We start from the raw sequence: 10,144 nt of genomic DNA, 5'->3' as shown, positions 1-10,144 counted from the left end.
GCCGACATGAAAGGCCATATTTTAATCTACATGTTCGCCATGGCTCCAGCAAAATAATCTTATTCTAGCAAATGTAATCCATAGATTGAAAGCAATACAAAAACAGCATACTGTAATATTTGATAAAAATAGGTCCAATAACCAGACTCAATGCTGCACAAGTCTCCTTACACCTGAACTAAACAATTAGACAAAGTTTTTTTTTTTAACTTGACATTTTAGTATATTTGTCCTAATTTAACCCTAATATGCTGACATACTGAAAAACATGTATTTGGTTGAACGCAAGTCTTGTGTTTCTGGATACACAGCTGAATGAGAAACAGAATCTACCAGACACTGAGTGAGAACAGACATTGAAAGAAGAAATACGCTTTAAATAAACCTAGAATAGAATTCAATCCAGGGAAATTCAGTATTTCAACACGTATTATTATTCCTCTCCGCTGAATTTCCTTTATTTCAAGGAAGCATAGGTCAAAGATGTTTCAGCAGATATAGAGACTAAGTCTTGATATTTCTGTTGAAGTCGTATGACAGTCTTCTCTTAGCATTTGCAGCTAACTGCTGGTTGGATGTTGGGAGATTTGGAGAAAACCTGGAACTGGTCTTCAGTCGAACTGCCACACATTCCTGAGGTAGAAAAGGATGATTATGTGGTTAGAATATTGAAAACATACAAATATACAGAGTAAATATACTATACTATACTGCAAATACACCAATACCAAGCCCTGTTTATGGTAAATACACTGTATATAAATATAATATGTTCTACTTTGAATAACATTACAAGGGATTGATGTGGCAGAAGCTCAACAGGGCTCAAAAGTTTTTGCAATATATTATTACAGTGTTTTCATCATTCATTACAGCAAACTCACAGAGCTGGGACGTTCCAAATGCAGTGACTGGAGGAGAAGTTTACAGGACATTGACTCCGCCCTCTTATATTTCACACCAATCATCCGGTCCAGATCCTGGAGGCCATCAAGTAAGCTCTGTTCCCTTTGGGCCAAAGCAAAATGATTAACCCGGAGTTTTAAAGCATGTAACAAGAAAAACAAATACCATTATTATACGTGAAATCATCAAAGAAAGATTTGGTTTTACGTTTTCCGTCATCTCAAGAGGATGAAATGCAGAATTTCATGCAAAACAGTCAGGCCTTTGTTTTTTAACTGATGCAATGCAGTAGTATCTAGTATTACCACAAGGTGGCAATAGATGATTATTATATATGACAGGGGTTTTCAAACTGTTCCCGGCGCCTCCCAAGCACTGCACATTATGCATGTTTTTCTTACCAGCTGATGAGCTGAAAAATCCCTAATAGTAACTATTATAACTTTATAAATAATAATGCCATAATTAGCGCAGCCCAACTACAAATAATGCAACATACTTGTGCTCTCCTATATTGCTGTTTTCAGCTGGTCCTCGCAGAAGCTGCTTTAGTGTAGGAATGTATTCAGGATCTTCACAGCGAGACTCGTCAGAGGGAAAGGCCTCTAGAAAGACATTTGACTACACACACACACACACACACACACACACACACACACACACACACAGTGAGGATCATTGGTCATCAAAGCTCAACAGTGATGAGTTTTGAATGAGTTTTAGCTAACATTTATAGGCTTACAACAACATTCTTGAGTTTAAAGATATATTAGTATGATACTTAAATCTTAAAACAAGCCTTTGATTAATGTTTGTAGAGGATGAGAAATAGTTATTGTATCATGGCTCTTTGGAATATTTCGAACATACTGCATATTTCTGGTAAAATCTTTATGTATAATGACTGCTAAACTGTACAATTTCTTTCATATATCACATGGTATCACATGGTTATAATAATAAGTAATGTTAAGTAGTCTAATAAGTGGGATAATGAACATTCATTAGGTCAGGATGTTTGGGACCCCAACACAAAGGGGTTGGTGCAGTCATGACGTCAAAACTCATAATTCACCAGTGGTTCCCTCGACATTTTACTATAGGGTTCTTCAATTTATGTGTACAATGAGGTCTGTGTGGTAAACATAACTTGACGATACTTGAACGTTTTGCTGTACAATGTAAACTGTGCACCCCCCCAAACGTTCTTATCTAGTTACTTATTAGAAACATGTTTTTTAAAATAAAAATTACAGCTTCAGAAATCGTGTTTTCGATATGGATGTGTGTAATTTAGAGTTGTGGAGTAAAATGTTCAAGTGTCATCAAGTTATGTTTACTACAGACCTTATTTTATCCATAAATTAAAAAAAAAAACATTATAAACCATTGGCGAATCAGTCTTCGTGGTTCTGACATCATCCCTGCACCACTACATACTTATGCTACCTTCACGTGCTATGGGAATTATCGTAAATATGGATTTCCTAGTTAAAAAGTGGACATGAACACCCTCTCAAGTCGTATCTACCACTGGGAACCTCAGGGATCATTTTGATACCCAAGTTCCTGAGTTGGGTGGGGCATAACCTTTAAAGGCCCACTGAAGTGCCTTAAAACACGCAGCATTATTCAATGTGTTGATGTAATTACCACAGAAACAGGAAGACAGGGCGGGACATATCGAACAGCTCCTCCCTTTTTAAAAATAGCCAGTAGCGTTTAATTTATATCACAGCTCGGCCAGAGCCGTTGAGCTTGGTAAAGTTTCCTCCTAATCTCAAACCGTTTATCCTCCTAATCTCCTCTATATCGCTTTAAAATACAGCATTCTGTGCAGAATTCAAATGGGTCCGATACATTTTCTGGTCTGCGTCGACTTGCACATACGATCCGCTCTGTGCTCTCGTGTCTCTGGACCGGAGCAGACTGTGTGCACTGTGGCGGTTCAGTGACACTAACGTGAAACCAGTCTTCATTCACCCCAATGGAAAGCATTTTACTGTATGAAATACACTGTCCCTATCCCCTATATAGTGCACTATGTGCCATTCACCATGTGGAAAATAGTGAACGTGACTGATTTTAGCCGCAGCTTCAGCTTCTGTTTATAATGTAGGGGGCGGAGCTTCAGATTCTAGAGAGCATTTGATTGGACAGAAAATCTGATGAGAAGCTGAAGTGCAGCGTGATGTCATCATCCAAATTGGTGGAAGTGAGAGACTGTAAGTTTTGAACTCAAAATGCGCATTTTGTCTTAACAGTAAGGCTGACGTATTCATATTAAAAGCCAAAATACTTCAATTTTGATTTCATGGGGACTTGAACTGTGGACTTCATGCTGTGACTGGTATTCTTCATTCGTTTTATAATAATTTAAAGCATATTGTATGTTTTATACACAGTGAAATAGCCTGTATTTGACCGAAATTCCAGAATTGTCAGTAAGCTGACGATGTAGATAGTGCGGTGAATTTTTATATGGTTGCCAATGAATGGGACGCTAAATATCATTTTGGCTCTAATAAGATATTCCCAATAAACAGGCAAGAATAAACCTGGTGTCCTCCATGATTCCTGTTCTTTCCGACAACAAATACATTTGAATGCGACGAGCTCATAATCTTCAAAAGTGGGAAGTAGGACGTTTCTGATTACACGTGAGGGCAGCATTAGTCACAATTTTTGTCACAAATGTTTTTATAGTGTCTTAATCTGAAAACAGAATTATTATAACTCTTTACCACATAAATATAAATATAAATCTTTACCACATTATGGAGAGGAGAGAGGGAAAGGTTTGGCTTTTCGGTAGAAGGCCACCACTGGCCACCAGGCACTATCTTCTGCTCCACAGTCTCCTGGCTGAAGGCAATCCATGTGCTCTCTGACTGCTGGAATGACTGGTCTGCCGTCCAATCAGATGCCCAGGATGCGGGTTCATTTGCATCAGTGGAACTTGCGCATCCCTCTGAGAGGAGATGAGGATTCATGTAAGTCTTTACAGTTTCATTTTCTTGGACCTCATGCAAAAACTCCTAACAAGACCAGTAGGTGTAATGTTAATGCAAAGAGCTTCCGCTAACTGCGGTGGAAAGGTTTCACAATCTCTAGCATCATAGACATGTGCAATAACTGACAGGACGTGAAAGTGTTCAACCATTCTTCAGTTCTCTGTTTTTGTACACTCTGTGAACAAAGTGAATAATTAGTTATTTTTAGACCATTGTTGAAAGGTACAACAAAAGCTCATTTGGGAAAATGCGCCTCTAGTACCAACATACACTGAAACACCAACAAATTTTAATTATTATATTTACAGGGGCAGATCATTGATTAATAAAGACATTTCACACGGTTCTAGCATGTTATGAACTCAAAACACTTACCATAGAGAGCATGATTTGTAAACTAATACATTGTGATGTTTGCATCACATAACTGGCTCCATATGTTTGGCTTTTCTGTATAGTAAACTTTCTTGGTTGCTCACATGGCATTGCACTTGAGCGTTCGGGTATAGTCCAGATAAGAGCTCAAAAACTTCTATAAGCAATCTAGATGGCATGGTTGCTTCAGAAACTGTGTTTTTATCTAACGCTTGCTTGTGTTAACACAATAGGTTAGGTTAAAGGTTTAGGGTTTAATTCTGGTGGTTTTTGAAATGGTACTGTAGATGTTATTTTCAAATGCAATTAACCTTAAGCATTAACCTTTTAGCGGCACTCACTGCAGCGAAACGTACTGCAGCGAATGTAAAAAACTTTACCAGATTCATGTTCATCAGTTTCAGTTAAAACTGAACATGCTTTTAGCACCACTCACTGGACATTTAACTTGAAAGTATAGCAAAATGTGCAAGTAGTCACATCATTTTGCTAAAATGTCACGGCAGGCACATTATTCCAATGTAAAGATATGGTAATGCCTTCCACAAATAACTTATTTGTCATATAAAAGATTTCCTTGCATGACCTAAAAAATAAAAAGTAGGTTAAACCTGTTTATGTTACCTGAATCATCTGGTTTTCACCTTTTTAGAGAGCAGGATTAATCCTGCGGATTATGATTACACAGTGGCTGCCAAAAATGAATTTAAGCCTGTAAGATTATTAAGGGGAAAAGTATTTGGTTTTGACCAAAAATTATGGGCAGAAGACATAGTATATGAATAAATAATGCTGTGTTTGTCCTCTATTTTGATCAAGCCATTCCCTCTAGACACACTGCCTTTGGCATTATGGAGGTTGGCCTCTACTCTTGTCCCATTGGCCTTGTGTTTGCATGCCATTTTAATGCTGCCTCCTGCCTTAGGCTGGTACACGGCAACAGGGGTAGTGAAGGGATGAGGGGGTAGGAATTCCAAGCAGTGCTTTAAATAATTAATATCTTCACATGAGGTCGGGGGAAGCGAGGGGGTCTGCAGGAATCCAGGTCAATCCAGACAGACTATTTAGTACTGGAACACTGGAACTGCATGTTTATCTGCTCACACAAACCCAAACTAAGCCGTGTTCCTGCTCTAGAAGAGAACTTACTGTACTTTCCGTCTTAAGTGACTTAATGTAATCATACTTTCAAGACAGTTTACTTACCACAGTTGTAATCCTCTCCCGCAGCCAACTGTTGGACGTCACTGAACCCGTCCATCCCACCTGCCTGCATGAAAGCCCCAAACTCATCCTCATCCTCCTCGCCCACATCAAGAGACCCCTCGTCAGTGGCCACCTTGTCCCTGTCGTCAACTCTTGCCAGCTCTGATAGCGACTCTGAGTTCACCAGAGGCAGCAAGTCTCCACCTCTAGCCCCCACCTCCCCATTGCTTAATGCTGGGATGGCTGTTGCTATGGCTGCAGTGGTGGTAGGGGCAGGATTAGGCTGGGAGTGAATAGTGGTTACAGTTATATTGGTTGTTGGTGTGCTAAAGCCTCGTGAAGAGGATTTGTCAGACTGCTGAACTTCAAGTTCCCCATGCTCTGTGATTAATTCCTCCCAATGCTGAGGTGAGCACATGGGCGGCCTCCACTTCTTCTGCGTAGTGCTACATTCAACACCCACTGGAGTGCGGCCCTCCGGCATGACTGTACTCTTTGTTTCTGGAGGTCCGTCTCTCTGAGTTGTGAGATCGCGATTCTCCACCGAATGTAGATTCTCACGCTCCATTAGGCGCTCATCTGGCCTGGATTCTTGATTCTTCTCAATGCTGACAGGGACTTCAGAGGGAGTTTTAATGGAAGAATGGTCTATGCGTGGCTCATTATTACAGTTTGTTGTGGCTGATTTTATTTCTAGACTTTCGAAGTTAGTATGAGCAGCCTCAGATGCTACAGGTGATCCTAGGTTTGGCACATCAGCAACAAAGTTATGATTGTTCTGGTGATCATTTGATTCAAGGTCACATTTACTAACCTTAGTGTCTCCTTGTGCATCACCATTGGCACAACTGGATCCTTCATCTATTTCAGAACAGTTATCGGATTGATTAATACTCATATCAGCTTCAACCTGCTCACCTGGTTTGGCACATGGTTTGGCAGCAGAGCAGCAGGTTTGTGGGTCCATGCTCTCGGGTGCAACAGTTTTCATCGATACGGGGGAATGAGCCCTTTTGTCTTTGCCCAACTCATTGATATCTTCCTGACTTGGATAGCTAGCACTGGTACCTTTCTGGCATTGTGTTATTGTTGTACCTGGTGCTACGTTAAGTGGCTGCGTGTCTGTAATAACTGAATTTTTTTGGTCACCATGTTCCGGCTCACAGTGCTGATTGGCGATTTCCTTTTTGCCGTGAGCTGTTGTCCTTCTCTCCGCTGAGCCTGTCGTTTTACTGCACTTCCTCCATTTTCTAATGGCCCTGGGCTTGGCCTTGAATAATCCTCCATCGTCTGTCCCATCATGGCTCACCCTCTGCCCCCTAGAGGAACATATAAGCTCTTCTTTTGTCCCCTCCAGAATGACAGTGTGAGTCCGTGGACCTGTGACTCTCGCTCCAGCCCCTCGGTTTCCAACAGCACAGATGTAGCTGCCTCGTCCCTGGGCCTTGAGAAAGAGGCAGCGAGTCTGAGTCTGCCTGCCCCCCTCAGTGCCTTTCAAAGTGGCCACAGTTACAAGAGCGCCAAGACCGCCTTGCCTGACCCCTGGAGTTCTCGCTGCACTATTTGTACTGTCCAATGTGTGCCCATAGCCACTGCTAACCTGACCTGACCAGCTTCTCTGCCCCACCCTGTCTTCAGGAGGCTGTTGGCATGTGCTCTGTGCCCGAGATCCATTAGCAGCCTTTCTCCTGGCTTTAGAGTAGCCACCACTCACAGCCCACGCTCTCAGGCCTTTAATCAGGGGTATGGCTCCAAACTCAAGGGCACTGGTCAATGAGACATTGGTTCTTCGGCATTCATGCAGTAGCTCCCGATGGGCCATTTCCAAGCAGTTATTGTTGTTGTTCTGTTGCAGCATTCTTCTTGGGGCAATAATATCAGATGCTGTGGTGGGTAAGAATGGCATTTAGGATGTCAAAATCTTAAAATGTTTCTGTTACAGCACATCTTTTATTATTTATCCATGGAATACAAATGGCATATATCTTCATTTAAGTTTGATATCTGATAATTAAAGGTAAATAAAAAACAAGTACCGGCTCAAATATTTATTTAGTTCATGGCAAATTGTCTTCATATAAAATGTAACTTTACTATGCCTTTTTAATTTGAAATGAATTTGCCTTTTGTTCACATCAGGCCTCAATGTCCGAGTATGTATGTGTGTATATATATATATATATATATATATATATATATATATATATATATTAAAATCGAAAATAGATCATTTGCTTGCATTCATTATAACTGTAATATGTATTTTAATTATTAATCTGTTATTGTATATACTACAATTTTGTAGTTTATATTTCTATTATAGTTTACTGTTTCATAGTTATATACACACTGTAATTGTAGAATATTGTAATATTCAATAAAATACACATACAATATGTATAATGTTTTTATTTTTATACTTACAACTATTATAAAAGATATTGTCATATCAAACCACGAAAAGATTGTTCTTTCTTCGTTCTATTTGAATTTTATTATATATTAGTGGTCAAATCGATGAATCATGATTAATCGCATCTAACATTATGTGTTTATATAATATATGTGTATATATATTATTATATTTATATATGTGTGTGTATGTGAGTGTGTACACACACATTTACAGTATGTATGCATATATAAATATACACATACATACACACAGATGTCTCATTGTATACATATATATAGGCCTATATAATAATTATGTTGTAATTATAATTGTATTTTATACAGACTGTTTTATCTGATTATGTTTTTTATTAGTACATTTAATACTTTAATCTTATATTTTATACTGTTACTGTCTTGTACATTTTTCTTACATTTTATTTCGCATGTCCCAAACTATGTCACGATGATCGGAGGACGCTGCGTTACGTAGTCTACACACACAATACGTGATCGCATCACTTGCACCAAATCGGGAGTCTGTCATTAACTAATACTTGCCCACACAGATGTAACCTCGGGGAGGGGGGATTATGTGCATCGATTCTTTTTGTGGTTTGATATGCTAATATTTATCTTCTAAAATCATAAACAACCAATCTTTTGTTTCTTTGTATCACCTTACCTTTACAGCGTGCCAGTCATTTCCCTCATGCTGATGCGATGTCACGAATCACACAATTCCAGCTGTCGTAGGTTGAGAAGATGCTGCTGGGCTGAAGGATTTTAGCTTTAACCTTCATGAGGATTTTGGACTGTTTAGAAATTATGATATCCATGTCACCACGTCGTTTACAGACAGCATATCCGAATACAGAGCATCGTAGATTTGCAGCGTAAGCTATTAATCCCATGTATGTTTCATGTGCTCCGTTAAAGTGAGCGTCACGCTACACCTCCGTGTCTCCTCATAGCGCAGGCTGCGTTGTGCGTTCACTGGCAAAGCAACGCAGAGCCTCCGCAATCTAGTGCGTGCCACCAGCTGACCAATAGCCGAGCGTGCATAACGTCAGTGCTTTTATGCTTACGCACGAAGAGGACACGCACACGCGCCAACACATAATTCATTAGAGCTTTCTCAGGTAACACTTTAGAATAATGTTCCGTCATTAGGCTACAAAGTAACTAGTAATGCAGGACTAATGAGTAGTACAACATTAACACTTCAGCTACTACTATTAACTAATATAGAAACAAGCTTAACCAGTAAGTAATATCGAATTTAGGAGATAGTTCCTTATTAGGTAATCAGTAATTACTTTATGAGATTAGCCTCATAACTATTAACTAACTGACACATTATAAAGAACATTATCGTGTGTCTGAGAGGTAATCAGTCATTATTTTTACTCTGAATACAGTCATAAAATGCATAATCACTCAGGTGTTATAGTCACTAGCAGTAGCCTAACTACTAGTGATCTGGACCATTATTTTAAAGTGAAAAAGATGTTTTTCACTTTAAAATAATGGTCCAGATCACTTGCAGTTCCTGCATAGTGCCTAGGTAACACCTGAGTGATTAGTGATGCATTTTATGACCACATTGAGAGTAAAAAAAGACAATTGCTAACATCTCAGACACGCTAATGTTGTGATTAGTCATTAATAAGTAATTCTTTATAATTTGTCATAATTACCTATTAGTTCTTAATGATGCCAATCTCATTAAGTAATTATTGATTACCTAATAAGTAACTATATCTTAGTCCTAAATTTGATATTACTTACTGAGCTTGTTTCCATATTAGTTCATAGTAGCCTAGCTGAAGTGTTAATGTAGAACTACTCATTAGTCCTGCATAGTTACTTATTAATGATGGACCATTATTCTTACCCTTTTTCATTTAAATCTGTCAGTTCTGGTAAGTATTTCTTATGTCGTCAGCTTCTGAAACCCTCTTGCACTCTCTCTTTTGCTTTCTTTTAGTTAAGTAATTGAAATTCAACAGAACTCAAAACATAACAAAGACAAATAACGTGGTCACCTATGTTTATACATTAGGCACTTGAAATATAATTAGAATCATTCAAATGTCCCCTATATTTTAGTGTGATTTGTTGCTACAATACACAACTTTAGTTTTAAAGGGATAGTGCACTCAAAAGTGGAAATTGTCATAATTTACTCATCTTCATGTTGTTCCAAATCTGTATGACTATATTTCCTCGATGGAACATAAATATGG

The 10,144-nt window shown here is 38.8% G+C and overlaps 1 protein-coding gene across 1 annotated transcript; it reads right to left on the bottom strand.

Annotated features, from left to right (window-relative positions):
- Window positions 1–8,914, bottom strand: LOC311290326 (uncharacterized protein). Its single transcript, XM_084408744.1, has 6 exons — window positions 8,581–8,914; window positions 5,502–7,385; window positions 3,678–3,877; window positions 1,406–1,527; window positions 885–1,008; window positions 1–633 (listed from the first exon to the last, which is right to left on the bottom strand). The coding sequence occupies exons 2-6, from the start codon at window positions 7,357–7,359 to the stop codon at window positions 505–507; spliced, it is 2,433 nt and encodes an 810-aa protein (XP_084264870.1). The 5' UTR covers window positions 7,360–7,385; window positions 8,581–8,914; the 3' UTR covers window positions 1–504.
- Window positions 8,915–10,144: the final 1,230 nt, after the last annotated feature.

Source organism: Rutilus rutilus, assembly GCF_951802725.1.
Source record: "Rutilus rutilus genome assembly, chromosome: 5".
NCBI classification, from domain to species: domain Eukaryota; kingdom Metazoa; phylum Chordata; class Actinopteri; order Cypriniformes; family Leuciscidae; genus Rutilus; species Rutilus rutilus.
The sequence above is the reverse complement of the archived record's forward strand: the minus strand, read 5'-3'. Positions and strand labels throughout refer to the sequence as shown.

Coding starts and splice junctions, on each gene's coding strand:
- LOC311290326 (XM_084408744.1), bottom strand. CDS start 7,359: ATGCTGCAACAGAACAACAACAATAACTGCTTGGAAATGGCCCATCGG. Junction 3,878..5,501: donor GGGAGAGGATTACAACTGTG/GTAAGTAAACTG, acceptor ATCTCCTCTCAG/AGGGATGCGCAAGTTCCACT. Junction 634..884: donor ATTTGGAACGTCCCAGCTCT/GTGAGTTTGCTG, acceptor TTTCTACCTCAG/GAATGTGTGGCAGTTCGACT.